Raw genomic sequence first — 21,406 nt, 5'->3', positions numbered from 1 at the left:
TATTGAATCAATATTTATGAATTATTGACTTAAAACAAGCTCATATTACTTGCTGAAAAGTTACTTGTAAGTCAGTTTTCTCTTAATTCAAGGTGTTTTAAGATATTTGCTCTAGAAACTAGATAAAAACTACTTCTAAGATTTGGTGATTTTTGCAGTGTGCTCAGTTTGACCAGCTGCATGAAGCTAAACCACTGCATCCTGTGTTTCTGTCAATGTGGCTTTAAAATTTTATTTTGTTTCTTAAAGCTGCTGTATGTAATTTTATTTTAAAAATAAAAATGTATTATTTATATATATTTTTTAAACTGTCCCTATGTTGTGACAGTATAATATGAGATAAATAATCTGTGAATAGATGGCGCTTCTTTGCCTTCTCCCAGCGCTCCCAGTTCTAAATATAGAAATACACAGCTTGGTCAGAAACAACCAATCAGAGCCAGGAGGAGGGTCTTAGCGCTGTCAATCATGTTGTTCACACCTTTCCCTTTGGAAGAAATTATGAGGCTAGTTAGATGGCAGATGAACAGTTTTCCTGGAATGGTAAGATGTTTCTGCGCCATTAGAACACTGAGCAGCGTGTACACAAGGTTGATTGACAGTGCTAAGACCCTCCTCCTGGCTCTGATTTACATGCTGTCGCTTTAATATTTTTCATGGTTGACTAACCAAAGCAGCTCTGATGTGCAGAGTTTAAATCCATCCATCCATCCATCCATCCACCCACCCACAGTAGCTTCATTATTCTAATGTTTGCCACTGTAATAAAATCATTTTACATTCATTGTTCATTAATATAATGACTAGAAAAATAAACTAAAAAGTCTGGAATAAATGTTGAGTTTCGACATGGATAGCAGGAACCCTGGATCAATAATCACATTGATAAAGTCACTTTGTGGATCAAAAACCTCTAATGTAGATAACATTGAAGCAAATGGACAGACCAAATCAAGCTGCCATAGCAGTATTTTTAAGGAGTGAAAGATCCCTGCCTGCCAAGTTGTAGCACTCAGAAATACCAGCTGTTGCTCATAGAGAGAAAGTGCTTGTGTCTGTGTGGGCGAGAGCGTTATTGGAGGAATTTTCTTTTCTAAACAAATACAGGATCTAAGGGATTATGGCTGGGATTATTTAAAGGAGAGCCAAAGACCCGCCTCAGGGCTGCAGGGTCCCAGCTAGCCCTGCATGTTCCTGGCTTCCCCAATTATAAATCCCTTAAATTCAGCAATGAACACACACTGAAACACTGTAAAAACACACCAACAAATAATTTAGTTTTGCTAGTGCAAATATCTCGGTACACTTGAAATAAGACAAAACTAAGTTGCAAGTAACTTTTCCTCAAGATGTAAGAGCTTGTTTTAAGTCAGTAATTCCTTAATGTGGATAAAAACAAAAGGTACTGCTTCCACAAGCAGATTTTTTTCCTTATAATAAGACATTTTTTTTTTATTTTTTAAGTGAAAAATTTACCAGTGGAATAGTACTTTTTCAATATTAAGAAATTATTGTCCAAAAATAGTTACTCACAAGTGTACTAAGATACGTGATACTAAAAATACTTGGTAAGATTTTGTGGTTTTGCTGTTCTCTTTCTGAATAGTAAGTCAATAACAAAACATTTGTCTAGTTCGGCAGTAAAAACCACTTGACTAAAAGTGCTGGAGTTCTGCTTCGGTTGCTAGGTGACGAGCTGGGGTTGCTAGGCAACGGCGCAGTGCCCAGAATTCTGACACAACAATCTGAATTTCAAGTTTGCCAAGATACTTGCACTAGAGACTAGAACAAAATGCATTAAGATGTTGGGTTTTTGCAGTGAGTTTGCTGTTCTTTTAGCGTTCCTCACACTGGACAGAGTTTTTCTGAGCTAACAGGAAGTGAATCGATCCTCTGTCCGTTTGACTGTCTGTGGGAAGTGGAAGTATCTTGTTTCCTGACGAGGCGGAGAAAGGTTGGAAGTACCTGGATTAGCGTCAGAGATCATTACTGTTGGCATTCCTGCTCCCTCCTCACCCGATTAACCTCATCCTGGCTGCTCTGCAGCAATTTGAAGCCCTGTGTTTTGTCTGCCACTTCCAACTGGGGGCTTTACTGGGGATCTCCCAAGACTAGCCACCCATGTTGTATTAGCCTGCTCCCTTTCCTGTGTGTTTCCCAACCGTGTGTTTTCTGAAGCATGTGTTTAAAATAAGCCACCCAAGTCTAACTTAGTTTTTCTGAGCAATTACTAAACTCTATTTCAATAATCCTGGTGTCAAAATGAAGCTAACACTTGGGAGAGACCATCAGAAGTGCAGGTATCACAGTACCTGTATTTGTTTAAGAGAAAAATGAGGATTGGACATAAAATAATTTGGATTTTTTTGTCCCTTGTCATGATTTTCTTAAATATTATACAGGTTATAAAACTTTTAGAATTATCATAAATAAGGCTACGAAACATTTGGGAACCATAGATCCACCTTTAGCTGTGCAAACATGAATGCAGCTGAGGTAAACTAAATCTAATTTAGAGGTTTTAGTTAAAAATAAAAATACCTAGGCATTTTGCCCTTAACACAGGTTGACATCATCTACAAAACTGGGGATTTTATTTACTAAACTTATTTTTGCAGGGTTTTTTTTTTAAATACCTGCATTTATTTATTTATTTTTTTAAATTGAAGTGTTTTTTTCTTCTTCTTTTTTTTTTGGAAATTCAGTGTAATACCCCCCACCCCCACCCCGCCCCCGAAATTGCAGCAAATTTAGGCACATTTTTCTGAGAGAAAAATTCAAATCACCAATAAATATATTTTTGGCACTACCAGAGCTTCCATACAATGTTTTTTTTTGCCTGTCCTGCAGCCCTTGTGCTTCTTGCTCAGCTCAAATGCTCAAATACTTTTTATTCGCTTCTAGAGGTGTAGAGTATGACGTTTCCATGGATACCAGATATGTTCAGCTGAGGGCAGGTGCAATAAAACATTCAGATATGAGCTGAGAACTGCTCCTGGTGGCATTCAGCTGCTTTATGTGATCTTGGTTAAAATTTAATCCTGTTTTCTGTCTGTTTTTGACGTTGTTTTGTTTTCCTTGTGTCTCCTCAGCCATGTCGTCCTACTTGTTCATCCTGAAGTCGGAGCTTCCTGCAGCCATCAGCAGCCTCCTGAATGCAGGAAACACCGGGTGGGTCCATGCAGCCTTCTCAAAATTAGAATGTTTTTAAAATATTTTAAAAGTTGATGATTGAAGTAGTTATTTATATTAGCAGCTGTTTAGTCAGTTATCTTTTTTTTTACCCTTGAAATAAATCAAATTCCACATTTTGGAACTTTACAATGACAAAATTTAATGTATTAATTTTTTTCACGCGAAATTCAGAAAATGATGGTGTGACTGCTTCAGCCCCCTCTCACTCTGATTCCTCTAAATTAAATGTAGTAGTCAGGTACCTTCTGAATTCACCTTCTAGTAAATATTAGTGTAACAGTACACAGAAATCACAGTTCAGTCCAACTTTTGGTTTACTTCACGCAAGAGGAACAAGCAAAAATGTAGCTGGATATTTTTTCTATTAATAGCAGTTGGATGAATTGTGGAACAATAAAACCACTTGAAATTAATCAATGTTGTTGTTTAGGATTAAAGATTTAAGAGAATAAAATAAAATTAAAATAATTTATTGAATTATTTTTGTTTTTAATAGCCAATCCAGTGAACGAAATGTACTTGAATGTGATGTTTACATTCAGCTTGAGTTTTTTGCAGTTGAACTAGTTCAGTGAATTGTGCAAAATGAACACTGTACCATAATGTCTTCGGTTCTTTCCAACTAACGTCCACCATTCTAGATGGACCATTCAGTGTTCCCAAATAGCGTTCAGTGATTTCAGAGTCCCCTCTGTTTTGTTTTGGTGTTATGCAAAATGTAACTTTTTGCACACCAACTTAATGCTGCATATGGTATTTAAAAAAGAAAATGCTGGATGATAAATTCTCCTGGAAATTATTGCGATAAACGATGGTAATGCATCAGTTTACCCTCTAAAAGACGAAATAAACTTTAATTTTGTAGGAACACAACACTGGACCTGGAAGATATTTAAATATCCAAAATAAAACAACCCAAAAACAATAAATAAAATGGAAATAAAAACCACACACAATCAAAACCACAAATAAAATGAATTATGATGCCTCTGTTAATAAAATTACCCTCCACAAAATGTTGATCATCAGAAAGGAAATTATTAAGCTAATTTTAATTTATCATAGAGGTTTATCCACAACACCTTGAACACACCATTCGCGCAGTGAAACATGATGATGGCAGCGTTTATAATGTTGGATAAACAAAAAATTGGTGGCAAATCTTGAAATTTGACATTCAGAGAAACTTTCATTTATTCAGCAAAGAGGATTGGGTAAAAAAAAATCATGACATTAGGATGTAAAAAGTTGCTTTTTGTTTGTTTAGTTGCACAAAATCCCAGTACTTGCAGTTGTAATTTGGAAAAATTCAGATTATTTGAAAACTTTGCAAGGCGCTATCCAAACATCCATCGTCCATCAGCAGCCTGCATCCTTCGGTGACCTTTCTGGTCGATCCTGCAGCTCCCCGTCCTCGCAGTGCGTCGTCCTCTGGCCAAGAATGTAACGTATATCTCTTTATTATTGACCACACCGGTTTAAGCAGGACTTGTAGCAGCACTCAGCCCCCATCCGTCAACATCTGACTCGTCCACGCACAGCTGCTCTGTATTAGCACGCTGCTTTCACCCCGCCACCCCCAAATCTCTCACATATGTTCCCCAGAATCAGACTGATACAAGGGGATATCAGTTTTGCCAGTCTAATTACGGCTCGCTGTGGAGGGGAGCAAAACGTTGCCGTTAATGAGCGGCTTCAGGGACGTTAACAGGAGCCTGTTCGCTTCCTTCAGAGCGGGAATAAATGAGTGAACATGTCGAGTCGTTTGTCATAACTCAGAGGAATGAAAGCAGTTCCACTTGTTGCTTTTGTTTGTCTGATGGAGAGGGGTTTTCTTTTCACTTTTTGTGTTTTAGGCCAAGCAGCTGTGGATTTTAGCGCCATTAGTAAATGGAAAAAAAATAAAGGGGTAAAATCCTGCCCCAAAAGTTCAATTAAAAGAATTAATCAGATTATTTCTGATTAATCTCAGAAATTTTCTAGAAAAAAAGTAACAAGATTTCTACTTTTGAAATTTCCTAAAAGTCAAAAAAAAATATTTTTTTTCTCCATATTTTTTAGATAAATATAAAAATAATTTTCAAGCTATTTTTTTGCTTTTCAATCTCAGAAATTACACTCACTTAAAGAGGACTTTATCATTTAAAAATTCACAATTTGCATGTTTTTGTTTTTCTATTTGGTCTTAACTGATTTTTAAAACTGCTCAGGCACTAAAAATAAAACAGACAATAAGTTAGTGTTTTCAGTGTCTGAAAAATTAGTCATTTCAAAAACCTTAAGTCACATTTAACAGGCAATTTGTTGTTACCTATTAACCCCATACTAGACCTGCCCAGTTACCTAGCAACCAAGCTGAGCACCAGCATGTTTGGTCAGCTGGTTTTATCGCTGTATGCAATGTACAATGGCTACTGGAAAAGACAAGTTTTGTTAACTTATTAGTTAGAAACCACTTGCTGCATTCTGGTTGGTAGTGCAGGAGGCTCCACTTCTGCTTTTCAAAGATGTACTATTATATAATTGCGCATTTATTTACAGCCATTTTCAAGTGCAAATGTAAGTTTTAGTTGGCAGGGCGTGGCCAACATCAGCTTATTTGGATTAAAAGTGACAAGAGGCCCGATAACAACTAAAAATAGGCAGAACTGAGCAGACTAAAATCTCATTATCTAATAATGAAAATATAATGAAGACAGTTTTGTTTAGGCCATAGGACCTATCCTACCTGTTAAAGGAAGCTCAATAGGTCACCTTTAGAGATTGTTGGGAGTGAGAGCAGACGTCCCACCTGACATCCAGACATAGGGACAGGACGCCACAGCTGTGAAGCTGCCTGATTACGGGTCAGTGGGTGTTGATGTGGTCGGAGCAGGTGCTGCTGATGGCGGGTCGGCCATGGAGCCAGTCCCTTATGACCCAGCACTGTGGCCCAACACATAGCAGCGACAACCAGGACCCGTCCCAGACGACCCCGACTCCAACGGAGCCAGCATGACTTCCATATGTGTCACTACAGCACCGCCTCTTCCTCCTCCTCCACAATCCTCAATAAACCACCAAGGCTCTCCTTCAACAAAAGAAAATATTATTCCCCTCTCCGAAAACCCTGCAAGAGAAATGTGGTCCCATCTGATGGAGCGACACAGCGTTAGCATGTGAACTACATGATTGTTGTGATTTGAAAGAGCTAAAGCCTTTAATTCGTTCCACATGACGGATCTGTCACTCTGTATTTGAGTCCAAAATGGAGACAAATTTCCAGAGCTGGTTCATCTTAAAGCATGCCACTTTAAGACATTTCAAAAAGTCTGCTGCAATTTCAACCTTGACTTTTAATGCTTTACCTCTTGTGTTTTACAGAAGTGCCTGGTATGAAGATGGCAGGCTACTTCTCATCATCATCACATTTTGTGTTGTTGTGCCTTTAGCAATGTTGCCAAAAATCGGTGAGTTTCCAAACGAAAAAAGTGTTGTTTTTCCATCTCTGACTGGTTTGAATCACTCCGTCTTCCTGGATGTGTCTCTCTCCCCCACCAAAGGATTCCTGGGTTTACACCAGCAGCCTTGCCTTCATCTTCATGTTGTATTTTGCAGTTGTGGTGAGCTCTGACCCAAACCTTGAAAAATCTGTTGACTGCATTTTTTCCAATGTTGACTTGCTCCATTGTTGTCTTGTTTCTAGGTTGTGGTGAAGAAATGGTCTATTCCATGTCCACTGCCTCATAACATCACAACGCTCTCAGACTTTAAGAAGGTGAACATAAACAGTTTATTCAGAACAAAAACAGGGTTCAGCTCAGTTCAATGCAGTGAGATAATTTTACTATTCTGTATGTGAATGTAGAGGCTGAGAGGTTAAATCAATAAGTTTCATTGATTCTCATTACTGATCACATCCACTTTATTGTGAAAAATATTCACTCATTACACTGCAAAAACACAAAATCTTACCAAGTATTTTTGGTTTTGTTTTTACTCCAATTATCTTATTACACTTGAAATCAGACAAAACTACCTTTCAGGTAACTTTTCAGCAAGAAACAGGAACTTGGTTTAAGTCAATAATTCCTTAATATTGATGAAAAATTACTAGTTCCACTGGCAGACATTTTCCCTGTTATTAGTGAGATAATCTGCCTGTGGAACTAGAACTTTTGTTCATCAATATTAAGGGATTATTTACTTAAAACAAGCTCCTATAACTTGCTGAAAAGTTATTTATAATTTATTTTTCTCTTATTTCAAACATACTAACATATTTACTCTACAAACAAAACTAAAAATACTTGGTAATGGTTAAAGACAATTCTGACTGTTGAGGCGTTGCCTAGCAACCACAACCCACCTTATCACCTAGCAACCCAAATGGAGCTCCAGCAAACTAACTTGCAAGTAACTTTTAAACAAGATATAGGAGCTTTTTTTTAAAGTTGATCATTCTTTAATACTGATTAAAAAGTACCACTTCCACTGGGGGATTATTTCACTAGCCAGATATGAAGTGTTTAAAGTGGAATAGTGGGGTGTTTGCTACCGTGTGAAACCGAAAGGAAGTTAGATTTAGATTTTTATTAATACTTTTAATATTTTTCTTGGTAGATGAGATTAAATTCATATTACCAGATTAGTCATAAAATTATGACTTTATTGTTCAATTATTTTGACTGTATTCTCATATACCAAGAAAAATATTAAATATCCTTATAATTTTTTTATTCTTTTACTTCCTTAGCATGACCCTAACACTCTGCTGTAAGGAAGTAAGTGTTGATTTTTTTCCCACTATTATTTTGGCTGCATCTCTGCTTTACTTTTGAGTGAGTAGGCGAGTTTTGTGAGGTAGGTAGATTTTGCCCAGGCGTTCATGGCCAACGGGATTATGAGGGAAAGCCGGGATGTTGAGTTTACTGATTGTGTCAGGTTTGGCTGATGAGGACCAGAGCGGGCCGCTCAGGGCTCTGCATGGTGAATAAAGTGAGTCCTTAAGGGAAGGAAGTCCAGGTGACCTTTCCTGATCCTGGAAATGAACTCTGACTTTTAGAAATTCAACACCGAGCTACAACCCCAAAGAGCTAACTTACTTTTACCAAAGTTGTTTTTTCCTAGAGATGTGAGGGCAAACAGTGAGAATATATTTCTATTTTCAGACGTAGATGTTTTAAATTAAAAAAGATATTCCTTTTGTTGTTTCTTTCAGGTATCAAACCGATCTGACTCAGAATGTACACCTAAACTCTTCATCCTCTCCATAAAGGTGAGTGTATATTAATACTGCAAAAATAAAAATCTTACCAAGTAATTTTGGTCTAGTTTTTATTGCAATTATCTTATCACACTTCAAATAATACAAAAAATTAACATACAATTAACATTTCACCATAGAATGAACTTATTTTAAATCAATAATTCCTTAATAATGAGTTTTCATAACGAGTACTAGTTCCATTGGCAAATTATTTTAACTGATAACAAGACAATTCTCCCTTGTTATAAGTGAAATTATCTGCCAGTGGAACCAGTAGTTTTTCATCAATATTAAGGTATTATTGACTTATATCTTGCTAAAAGATTACTGGTGAGTTAGTTTTGCATCATTTCAAATGTAATAAGATATTTGTGTGAGAAATTAGACCAAAACTGCTTGGTACGTCTTTGTGTTTTTGCAGAGTAGATTAATTCCACACAGACCGATGTTTTAAAGCCTCCATTTAATGAAAATACAACATCTAAAAATAGAACATTAACATCAATAGTGTAAATATCATACTATAGTACACATTAAATAAGTCAAAACTAACTTACAAGTAACTTTTCAGCAAGAAATGCGACCTTGTTTGTCAGTTATTCCTTAATATTTATGAAAATGTACTAGTTCCACTGATAGATTATGTCATTAAAACTAGTGCTTTTTGCATCAATATTAAAGCTCTATATCTTGCTGAAAAGTTACTTGTAAGTTTTACCTCCTTTTAAGTGCTTATTTAGCATATTTGAGCTAGAAACTGAACTAGAATACTTGGTAAGATTTTATGTTTTGGCAGTGAAAACCTTTTCCTTCCTCTGGTCATATGCAGACTGTTTGAGTTGTTGGTGAGAAATTGTTGAATGCCATTTGTTCCACTCCGCTGACCGGTCACACTCTCACCTATGACGGGTTGTTGTGTTTTTATGAGGAAGGCGAGCAGCGCCTTTTCCAGCTGCCCCTCATATTTATATCACATTCCAAGAGAAAACATGCGACTCGCAGATTTACAGTGCACTGCAATAGTTTTCACACTCCTTTATCTTTTTTTTTTACATTGAAATTATGAACTTCAGCATCTTTCAGTGGGATTTTGTGTGATACACTAACATACAAAGTGTATAGGTTTTACTAATGAATATCTGAAAATTGTGGCATATTTTAATTGAACCCGTATGAGTCAAGGCTTTGTAGAAGCTACTTTCACTGGATTTAAGGGTATTTTCACATCACTCCTGTTTAGTTTGCTTGCCTAGAAAGTCAGGTTAATTTGGGAATGTGTGAATGCGCAATCAAACTCTGGTTGAAGTGAACTCTGCAGAAAGTAGACTATAGCACTGGACATCCTGGGTAAACACAACAAAAACAAATTCAAGAATGTAGCACTAGATGGAGAAATGGATCATGTTCTTTTACCAAAGACAAAAGAGAATTTGGTTCAGTTTCTAATGCAAATATCTTACTACACTTAAAATAAGACAAAACCAACTTACAAGTAACTTTTCATCAACAAACTGGAACTTTTTGTAAGTCAATAATTAATCAATAAATTTTTCCCATGTTATAAGTGAAATAATCTGCCAGTGGAACTAGTACTTTCTTACCAAGACTAAGGAATTATTAACTTAAAACAAGCTCCTACATATTGCTGAAAAGATGCTTTTATAGTAGTTTTATCTTCTTTCAAGTGTATTAAGATATTTGCACTGGAAACTAGACAAAAATACTTAACCATTGGGTTTTTTTGGCAGCTTCAAACTGGTTTTCTCATGGATTTTCCTGTATTCAGCTCCATCTTTCTCATCAACTCTAATTAGCTCCTTTTCTGTTTGTTGCAGAGTGCCTACGCCATCCCTACTATGGCCTTTTCCTTTCTGTGCCATACAGCCATCCTGCCCATCTACTGCGAACTGAAGCGGTCAGTCTCCGGCTTTAATTCGTCTCTGGACCCTGCTAAGTAGCCGCTAAGCTAACTGTATGACTGCGCTGTCTTTCAGACCAACCAAAACCCGAATGCAGAACGTTGCAAACATCAGCATCAGTCTCAGCTTCCTGCTCTACTTCATTTCTGCTCTGTTTGGGTACCTCACCTTCTATAGTAAGTAGGGCTGAAACGATTAATCGAATTGATATGATTATTTGATTATGAACCACGATTAATCAATTGTGGAAATAATCGTCAACTAATTTTGTAATCAAAAGATTATTAACTGGAATACACAGACTCAAAAAAGGCAATTTTCTGAAAGAACAACACAATCAGAGCAGTAATTAAACCAAAACTGTACAAAAATATATACATTTGCATTCAAGATTTAGAAATGGCTTATTTTTCTGTATATATGTTCTATATAGAACATATATACAGAACATATATTTACCTCTATAGAGGTACTACTATAGCTTCACCTGGTTCAACTTCTGAAAAAAAATCTGTTAACGCCTTATCCTATCCAATTCTTAATCCAAAAATAACCAACAGGTCTGCCCTGCACTGTACTGATGTTGCAGGTGGATCCTTTGCTACAAATTATCAAGGGTACACTAAAGTAATACTGTGTTGTTGCTTTTTAGGAAATACAATGTTTATATTCTTTTATTTTATAAAAGAAATAGAATTGTTTATTTGCATTTTTAATGTCTTTCTAAAGTATAAATAAAAACTATGCATCTCTGCCAGTTTATTTTATCTGATTAATCGTCAGAATAATTGATTAATCAATAACTAAAATAACCATTACTTGTAGATCTCATCAGTTTAAAGTCCTGCTCTGTTTCTGCTCCTTTATTCTTCGTCTTCTCCTTTCAGGTCATGTAGAGTCTGAGCTGCTGCGCGGCTACGACGTGTACCTGCCGCGCGACTGTCATGGTGATGACGGTCCGGCTGGCCATCCTTCTCTCTGTGCTGCTGACGGTGCCGCTCATACACTTTCCCGTGAGTGCGCCACGTCAGATTAGGTGTCAGAGGAATCACTTTTTAAGCTAAAACGTTTAATTTTCATGAATTAGGCTCGTAAGGCTGTGATTGTGATGCTGTACGGAGGACTCCACTTCTCCTGGCTGACCCACATCGTCTCCACTCTGATCATCCTGGGTGTGGTGCTGATGCTGGCCATCTTTGTGCCTGATATCAGGAATGTGTTTGGAGTCGTTGGTATGTCAGAAATTATTTCATTTTACTATATTTTTTTTGTCTTGCAGACAGAATTGATTACACCTTTTAAGCTGTACCCAGGCCTGTACAAATTCTGCTGGATGTTAAATTCTCCCATAAGTTATTGCGATAAACGATAATATTATTTTGAGACAATTTTCTAGTAACATAATGATAATTGCACAATAATGCAAGAACACATTCTCAAAGATCAATACACTTTAATTTCTAACATTTAACTCTGGATCTAGACAACATTTTAAATATCTGAAATAAATAAACAAACAACAAATAAAATGTATACTAAAGTCTCTGCAAAAATACAAAATCTTACAAAGTATTTTAGTCTAGTTTCTAGTGCAAATATCTTACTATGTTTGAAATCAGACAAAACTAACCTACATTTAACTTTTCAGCAAGTTATAGAAGCTCGTTTTAAGTTAATAATTCTTAAATATCGACAAAAACATACTTGTTCCTTTAGCAGATTATTTAACTTATAACATGGGGAAATGTCTTCTTCCATTGGAACTAGTACTTTTTAAAATCAATATCAAGGAATTATTGACTTAAAACAAACTCCTATATTTTGCTGAAAAGTTACTTGTAAGCTAGTTTTGTCTTTACTTATAATGTAATAAGATATTTTCACTAAAAATTAGACAAAAATACTTTGTAAGATTTTGTGTTTTTTTCCAGTGTCTGAATAACTTGAAATTCCCAGACATGTGGAGGTCCTCAGTTCTCTTCCTGATATCTTGGTTGATTAATTTAGATTTTCCAATGATGTCATACGAACATGTTTAACTCAAATACTGAAATTTAGCCAATCAGAAGCTTACAAAGTCATGACATCATCATCTGGGCTTTCCTGGATTAACTAAACAAGATATTCAGATCTGAAGTCATAAAAGTTTCTCTCTCTCTAAAAAAAGGAATATCTCGTATAGCATTTAGCAAAATGGAAATGTTTTGATGCTAAATCTATTTCCAGCAGACTTTAAAAGCAGCTAAATATTCAAGCTATCGATTGTTGTTTCTAAAACTGCACCATTTATGCATAATTAATGCTGTCCTGGTCTAAGTTTATGAAGATGCTGCTGTTAGGTATGCTCCATGTTGATTTTAATCAGTTTTTAATCATCTTTTTTTATTACTTTTAGGCTCAACGATGTCCAGCTGCCTGCTGTTTATTTTTCCAGGAATCTTCTACCTTAAAATCAGCAGCCAGCCGATCAAATCCGTCGACTCCATTGGGGTAAATCAGCAAAATTTCACCTGTCACCGTTTTCTTCCTGGTGTTTTTTCCTGACCTGGTGTTTGTTTTTGTCTCTCCAGGCCATACTTCTGGTGGTTTTTGGGTTGATAATGGGCGTTACCAGTCTCACTGTTATTATTCTCTCGTGGGTGCTCAGCTCTTGATCCAAATCCAAACCAGAAAGGGAAATCTGAACCAAAGAAACTGAATCATGAAAGGGACCAGCATCACCTCAGGGACTTTTTTATGATGAACACTAAAATGTTTATATAGCTTTCAAACTACGACAAACCTTTTCTACATATTGACTTTTAATTTTTTTTATTTTTCTGGATTTAAAAATGAACAAGGGATGATTTTACTATTTTGATTTTGCACTTTATGATTCCTTTGAACTTTCCTGAAACCCTTAATGATTCTTGTCCTAACTTGATGTATTTCTGCTCTGTTTTGAGCACTAAATGAAGGGAAAATTGTTTACATAATGAAACCCGGGTTTGCTTGTTTAACCACTAAAATGTCTTCATCAGAACGTCTAAGACTCATCTGTGTAAACATGTGTTTGATTGGCAGCAGCGGTTATGATGCTGAGAGCCACGCTTTTCTGCGGTTCGGCTTGCAGCTAATGAAAGCCACACGCTCCGCACGTTTCCATTCGCTGTTACACTGTTTAGTTCGTTTTTAAGTTGCCTCTCAAGCACTCAGACAACTAGTCGGCTTTCTGCTTTAAAGAAGAACCACTTCAATCAGTCTCCTCATTAAATAAAATGCAATAAATAACCCTGAACAAACTACAGATGACAACAGTTGACAGTTGTACAATTAAACACAGCTAAAATTCACATTAATCATAATAACAGTTTAAAAAACATATACAAAGCATGACAAAGTCACACGTGAAACCCTGTACATAATTAAGTCTGTCTAAAATGTATGTTAAAATATAATATTTGTAAAGGAAACAGTTACAGAAAAAGGGGGAGGAGTTGTCAGTTACTGGTTGCTACGGTAACCGCCAACTGACAAGACCAACGCAACAGCGCTGACCCTTTGCACGTGACGTCACTCTTCGAATCTCTGCCCGCTCCTGTAAAGCCTTTCAAAAAAAAACTCGCATGTGGTGGCCTAGTATCGCTTTTATAAAGTTGATTTCGCAGCAAAAACGGTCACAGGATGCTGCGCGGTCGGCTGCAGAGAAAGGTACGGGTGAAAACCAAACTTGTAATTTTATTTCATAACTTTGAATGAGGTAAGATGCGGCGGCGATGGATACCAGCCGTTAGTCATAATGACTGTCAGTCCTCAGTGTAACCGCGGATTTGCAGCGAACACTATTTACAAGGTAAGAAGAGTAACGTTCAGAATATATTTTATAAATAAGTATGACTAGGAAGATATGAAATACCGCATTATGGAGGAGGTATGCGTCTAACCATTAGTAACCATGGAAACAGTGCCCCGACCGTCATGTAACCTAGCATGTATGAAAAAACTGGTTAGCATCTCGTCTTCTGTACGTGTTTAAGGGAGCTCCAGTGTAAGGGGAACCGCAGTTTATGACGTAGTTACATAAATCATGTGGTGTGAATTCAGACAAAGTTGGTAATTTGATCAACACGTCAGGACGGAGGAGGTATGGGTCGGTTTCTATGCTAGCTGAGCCCCAACCAAGTGAGTTACACTCAAAGAGAAATTAGCTCGACTCGAAAAAGTAGAAGCCATTAATAAACTGACAAAAACAACTTCAGTTGCTCTGTTCAATACTCCCGATCTTCATTTCCGACGTCCATCATGGCGGTTAGAATGACTGAGTGACGTAGTTGCAAAGGGTCAAAATGCTAATAAATGTATGGAGAAAAAATATTTTTTTACAAACAAACAAAATGGATTTGAAGAATAAATAAACAAATTTTGACAATCTTCACATTTATAATATAAACAAAATGGAACCATAATAAATGGCTTCTGAATCTTTTTCCACCTACAATGTGGCCTTTGACATAGTGTCTGAGCGTCTATATATACTAACTAAATAAGTTAGGGTATTTAAAATTAAGAGCTTAAAATTTCTTAAATTTGAAAGATAAGTGAAAGTTGGCCTTAGATACTTTAATCGCAGATCTCAAATTTTGTGATGGCACAAACATTTTATTTCATATAGTTTATTTTTCTCGTGGGACATTTTTTTGTAAGGAAATTTGAGTCGCAGGCAGATGACATCATTGCGTTCTGTGATTTGAGGCGGTTGAAGCTAACACTTACTAGCTGCTAACTACCCTTGCTAGCCAGCTTTTTTTTTTTTTAATGTATTGCCAATTGGTTGGGCAATGTTCATCTTTGCCACTGGCTCTCTTCTGTTGCCAAAATATCCAATGCTACATTCATTCAGTGCAAAAAAAAAAAGAAGGCTACTACTACATAAAATATTAAATTTTCTTTTGTACATTTCTGTTGTGATACAGGTCTTAAATTTTATTCTTAATGGTCCTAAAAAGGTCTTAAATTATTATTACTATTACATTTCCCTTTGGTATTAATGAAGTATTTTTGAATTTGAACTGAATTTGAATTGAATTTGATTTGGTGAAACCTGCAGAAACCCTGTCTGACCTGTACAATTTTATTGGAAAACAAATAATAATCTTGAAATGGTTTTGAAGTTATTTATCCTTGATCCTTATTTTTCATCACATATACAAGGCATTTTAACAAGAGTATTTAGACCTTTTTTTTTTCTTTTTTTACATAGACTGTACATTGTAAAATCATTTTTAGCACAAGATTACCACCTAGTGTCTGACTGTGACAGCACTCCTTATCTTTGTCATTTTTTTCTTTGGGTATAAAACTCAGAACAAGTTTGAACCAAATAGACTGTCAAAGCTCTGAAAACCAGTGCTTTTTGTGTTGGAAGGCTGAATGTTGAACCCGGTTCAGAGCTGTTTTTATGGGGGCCTGGAGTGGTCAGAGTCCTCCGCTCAGGGTGGGAGTGTTTTTGTTTAGTTAAACCGGCTCACAAGGCTGGGCTGGGCCCACATCCAGCAGTATGACAACACCATCTCCCAGGGTAAAAGGAAGGAATGAAGCAGGGAAACGATGGTGGGCTGAAATTAAGACCCTGCTGGCAGCCTTGGCTTCTTCTGTTGGTTTAAGAGGTGTTGGCTGCGTGCTTTAAAAAATGTTTTTTGTTGATTGAAGTCAGAACAGTGGTCACTTATGATACTGTTGTCCGATTGTTGACCTTTTGACATACAGTTTGCTGGCCTTTCATTTGTGAAGAAAAGAAAAGGTGGTAAAAAGCATTACTTCTTCCTGTTTGGGTTTAATGCTGCCAGTTATCTGGGAAGTGGGAACTCTGAGCTGGATTTGACGTCAGACTAGGGGAATTTATTGTATCGTTTATCATGGTAAATTTCTGAAGAGTTTTGATTTGTCGTTTTCACAATAAATTCCAATTAATTTAATTATTATTATTAATAATAATTTGTTGTTAATAAAATCCACTTTTAATTTGTTCGGTTTAGAGTTGCAGGAGTTACATGTGACATTGATATTAGACAGACTTTTGCATGTGTGTCTTGTAAAATCAACATTTTTCCACTACATCTTACTACCGTTGACGATAGGAGCGGCCATATTGAAACACAAAGTCCGCCTTAAAGTCATAACTGGGGTAGTCGGAATTGCTCCCAGTTTCCCAGTGGGAAATCTGACTTTGGAGGACATTCTAGTTGATTTTTCCGATTGGAAAACTGGGAGCAAGTCTGACTACTCCTAGTTACAACTTGTTAGGTGGACTTCATGTTTCAATATGGCCGCTCCTTGCGTCAACAGTAGTAAGAAACGTTGATTTTACAAGACACAATCAATGTTACATGTAGCGCCTGCAACTCTAAACTGAACAAACTCAAAGTGGTGTTTGTTTATGGAAAGTGAAACTTAAAATTATGTTCATAAGAGCTACTGGAAATAATGTTGAAATTCTGACTTCTTAAATATAAAAATCCAAAAAGTCATTACCTCGGAGTCTGAGTGACATCAAACCCAGCTCTGAGTTAGCTGAGATGCTAGCACCAGCATCTCGGTTCTGAATGTCAGAAACTGCAGCAGCAGCGAGAAAATCACACACATCTGCTTTCAGTTTAATCCTCTCCAACAGGCGTTCCTGCCTTGGAGGTGCTTCAGGGGTCTTTTCACGTCAGCTTTTTAATGGCGACTGGCATGATGAGTGGTTCTCCCTGTTAGTCACAGTTTGGACCACAACTCCACAAACACCGTCCACATACGTGAGTGTCATCGCTGATGAAGTGCTCTGCGTTTCATTTTCAGTTTTTCCGTCTGTTGTCTCTGTTCACCTTCGCTCCACGCTGCTGTTCTGCTTTGAATCCATTTCTACGCTCCATCAGTAAACATGCTCGCTGTGTCACAGTAACGGCATTCCTCGCTCTGAGGACTCTTTCTGAAACTCCAGATGCTTTTGTTGTTCAACATTGTACCTTATTTCCACTCAGATTTCCTAATGCTTTGCATGAAATAATGCTGGGAAAAGCCCATAAATTAGGAGATTTCAGAGTTATTGTAAGTAAATAAAGCATGACGGAAATGTAAAACAGATTCACTCATCTTCAGAGGAAATGTAAGCTGTGTAATTGCGTATCTTCATGTTTTCCTGTCTTAAAGTGTGTAAAACATATGGTTCTAAACCACAAAATGCACCATAGCGTTGTGAAAAGTATTTTCCACCTTACACATTTCTTCACAAAAAACACGATATCTTGTCAGGTATTTTTGGACTAGTTTCTAGTGCAAATATCTTAGTACACTTGAAATAAGACAATATTACAAGTAACTTTTCAGCAAAATATAGGAGATTGTTTTAAGTCAATTCCTTAATATTAATAAAATATAACAACACTTATAACAAGACATATTTCTCAAGTTATAAGTGGTACAATCTGACATAAGTATTTTTGTCAGATAATACTTATGAATCAATATTCAATAATTACTAACTGTGAAGAATTATGTATAAGCCTAGTCTTATTTTAAGTGTACTGAGATATTTGCATTAGAAGCTAAACAAAAACTACTTGGTAAGATTTAGTGTTTTTGCAGTGTGAGCCTGGTTCTGGTGGAAGTCTGGAAGTTGAAAGGGAGGTCTTCCTTTCCACTGTCCCCACGTGCATTATCAAGACGACACTGTAAAAAGCACATCTTAGCAAGTATTTTTGTCTAGTTTCCAGGGCAAATATATTCTTAAGCTTGGAATAAGACAAAACTAACTTATAAGTAACTTTTCAACAAGATATGAGCTTATTTTAACTCAATAATTCCTTAGTATTAATAAAAGTACTAGTTGGCAGATTATCTCACAAATAAGACTTTTTCCCATGTTATCACTGAAATCTGTCAATGGAACTAGAACGTTTTTATTGATATTAAGGATTAAAAAAAAAAAAAACAAGCTCCTATATTTTGCTGAATAGTTACTTATAAGTTAGTTTTCTTCTTGTTTACACTATAACTAGACCAAAAATACTTGGTAAGGTTTTGTGTGTTTGGAGTTTGTTTGATAAAACAACCTGGGAAAGTTTTCAGGGTGGGAGGATTCACAGTAAATCTTCAACATTTCTCTATCATTCAGCTCTTCTGATGCCCTTATTAAAACATTCACAGTAGTTTGTGGGTAAATAAAGTTGTATTAGTTGAGACTGAGATGTGGGGTATACAGTTTTTGTTTTATGCTTGTGATTTGCGTTGGTGGGGGTGGGGGTCAGCTTGTGTCTGTGGAAACCCATCAGCCCTGGGCTGAGCCCTTAATGCAGCCCTGACGCCTTTCTGGCGCAGGGGCCACGCTGCCTCACATCTGGAGCCAATTACCCCATGAGGCTGTGTCAGAGTCCCCCCCGTTGTCTCACCAAACACCCACTACCCGCTGCTCCTCCTGTCCAAACCAGCTCTGACCACTTTGACAGGCACATTCCTCCACACTGCGCTGTATTCTTGTTAGTGTTTCTTTTTCTTCTCTGCCCTGAACATAATCCACACTGACCATGTTTTCCTCTAAACTGAGGCAAGACGTGTTTATTTGTCTCTTTCTGCGTCAAGCTGGAAGAAATTCTGACCCATCCACTCAGCTACGTTCACACTGCAGAACGAATTGATAAAATTTTATTTATTCATTTATTTTTTGGCGTGGTCAAATATATGCGACTTGTGGGATTTCCAGTGCAAACTGCAGGCAGCCAGAAAGTGTCCCGCATGCGCAGTAGAGGGCGCAATAATGTGACACATAAAGAGCGCGGTCAGTGTTTTGCCAACTGCCATAAAGAAGAAGAAGTGCTCAGTGTTTGCGCACATTAACAACTTAATCTTCATTATCATCCGCCATGGTTGTTTTTCTTCCCGCTTGCGCGTATCAGGAACGCAGGATAGCGACGTTTGTCGAGTATCAATGACGTTCAGGACCTGACCTTTAGGATTCAGGTCACATATGAAACGAAACGAAATATTGACTTAATACAAGCTTCTGTATCTGGCCAAAAGGTTACTTGTGAGTTGGTTTTGTCTTATTTCAAGTGAATTAAAATATTTGCACTAGAAACTAGGCAAAAAATTGCAGTGTAAAGAGGGTTTACTTAGTGATTTGAGTTACTAAAATAAGCTTTTAGATAATAGCTAAAGATATGGAATAGGACTATATTATAGGAAATTTCCTAGTTGAATAAAAGTGACCTAAGGATGATGCCTTGAGGAATAGAAATATTTTCCAAATTAAACAAAGTAGTCTTAGGCTGCCTATAAAAATACTGTATTTAAGTTAATTTAGCTCAGTACCATAAAGTCTCACCCAGGAGGCTTCTCACAATAACAGATTTAGCTGGACGATAAATTGCCCCATTATTGTTTATTGTGATCAACAATAATATTGTTGTTTTGAGACAATATTTAAGTAATATATTGGTAATGGCATAATAATGCAAAAACACATTCTCAAGGATCAATAAACTTTAAATTCTGAATATTTAACACTTTTAACTGGAAGACATTTTAAATATCCAAAATAAAACAACAGAAACGACAAATAAAATGAATTATGAAGTCTCTCTAATTAACATTATTCTTTTTAAAAAAGGGACTATTTGAGACCAGATCTCAAGACTGAATACTTTTGTCATCCAGTAAGAGAAATACAATTATTCAAAACGAAACTGAGCAAATTTTTAATTTATTATAAATTGATGTATTGTTTATGGCCACAGGCCTATCACTCACTTTTCCAGCCTATCAACCAGTATGTTATGAAAATATCATATTTTACCAATCTGTTGTGATCTGTTTGTTTCGTTTAAATGGTTTCCCACCTTAACTCCTGTTTTTCTGCGGTCCAGAATTGGCACTAAACACCTTTGGTGAATAAAGTACATTCAGGTTGAGCTGTGATTTATGGAGTCCCTCCATTTTCACACACGTCTGGGCTCCACAGACGTGTGTGTGTTCGGTTTAGGCCTCCATTGCCTCACCTGAGGGGACTTTGGGGTCTTGTAACTGGACTGTGGGTTGGTGGGGGAAGCCCTGCAGCTCAGCCCCAGTGACTGATGGGAGTAATTGAGTTTGTGGCGGTGCAGGCGCAGAGGTTGGGGGTGTATACTGGCCCCGCAGGATTTCTCTCACCGGGGTCAAAGGAGATGGGAACGAGCCTCGCCGTATCTGGGTTGTGGTCCACTCCCTGGCTTGGCACCAATGCTATGCTTCATTAGCTGCAGCTACAGGGTGCAGCTGGGCCGGCAGCCAGAGATGCGAGCTGTTCTGGGTTAGACCGACATAAACAGGACCAGAACTAAATGTGGAAACTCTGCAGGTGGCTGAAATTAAGCTGTATAAAGAGAGCCAAACTGTGGGCAGCTTGTGGTGGTGAGTGGTGTGGATGTGACATGAAATCTTTATGTTTTCACATCTGTGTGTTCAATGTTGGGTAGTAACTAGTTACATTTACTCAGTTCCATTTACTTGAGTAAATCTTTGGAAAAAATTTACTTTTAGCAGTAGTTTTACAACGCTGCATGTTTTACTTTTACTAACAGGTGGATAGAGTCGCCGAAAAGATTTACTGAAGCAAAAGTAGCACTACTTCAACATATTTTTACTCAAGTAAAAGTAAAAAAGTAGCCAAGAAATTACTCAAGTAAGAGTGAAAAAGTATTTAGTAAAATGTCTACTCTAATACTGAGTAACTGATCAAGTTATCAAGCATTTAATATTTAAAAATTACATCATCAGATGGACCAAAATATAAAGTTAGGTGGAAATTTTGATATTTTAAGGACAAAAATGACAATAATTCATATAAGTAGCAAAAAAATAACAATATCTTTTTTTCCAAATCACTTTTCAATAGAAAACTTAAGAAACTTGAACAAAAACTGCAGGTGTGTGTCTGTGTCTGTTAAATTTTTGGACTAAAACTTGTTTATTTTTCACTCAGTGGGTCGAAAATCCAGAAATTTTACTCAAGTAAGAGCAGAAATAGTTAATAATAAAATTACTCAAGTAA

General features: G+C 36.8%; 1 protein-coding gene and 1 long non-coding RNA gene across 2 annotated transcripts in view; one reads left to right on the top strand and one right to left on the bottom strand.

The window, feature by feature from the left end:
- The window catches only part of slc38a6 (solute carrier family 38 member 6), a 23,427-nt gene extending 7,912 nt beyond the window's left edge, over positions 1 to 15,515 (top strand). Inside the window, 13 exon segments of the mRNA XM_032546339.1 lie at positions 3,093 to 3,171; positions 6,559 to 6,644; positions 6,738 to 6,748; positions 6,750 to 6,797; positions 6,881 to 6,952; positions 8,396 to 8,452; positions 10,279 to 10,358; positions 10,438 to 10,538; positions 11,250 to 11,302; positions 11,304 to 11,375; positions 11,450 to 11,594; positions 12,758 to 12,852; positions 12,933 to 15,515. Of these exon segments, the coding sequence (XP_032402230.1) occupies positions 3,093 to 3,171; positions 6,559 to 6,644; positions 6,738 to 6,748; positions 6,750 to 6,797; positions 6,881 to 6,952; positions 8,396 to 8,452; positions 10,279 to 10,358; positions 10,438 to 10,538; positions 11,250 to 11,302; positions 11,304 to 11,375; positions 11,450 to 11,594; positions 12,758 to 12,852; positions 12,933 to 13,016 (983 nt within the window). The 3' untranslated portion in view covers positions 13,017 to 15,515.
- Positions 12,150 to 21,406, bottom strand: part of LOC116708484 (uncharacterized) — a 26,896-nt gene continuing 17,639 nt past the window's right edge. Inside the window, exon 3 of the long non-coding RNA XR_004336692.1 lies at positions 12,150 to 12,205. This is a non-coding gene — a long non-coding RNA (uncharacterized LOC116708484). The remainder of the gene's footprint in view (positions 12,206 to 21,406) is intronic.

The sequence above is a fragment of the Xiphophorus hellerii genome, chromosome 19, assembly GCF_003331165.1.
Source record: "Xiphophorus hellerii strain 12219 chromosome 19, Xiphophorus_hellerii-4.1, whole genome shotgun sequence".
Lineage (NCBI taxonomy): Eukaryota > Metazoa > Chordata > Actinopteri > Cyprinodontiformes > Poeciliidae > Xiphophorus > Xiphophorus hellerii.
This window is presented reverse-complemented; position numbering and strand designations above follow the sequence as displayed.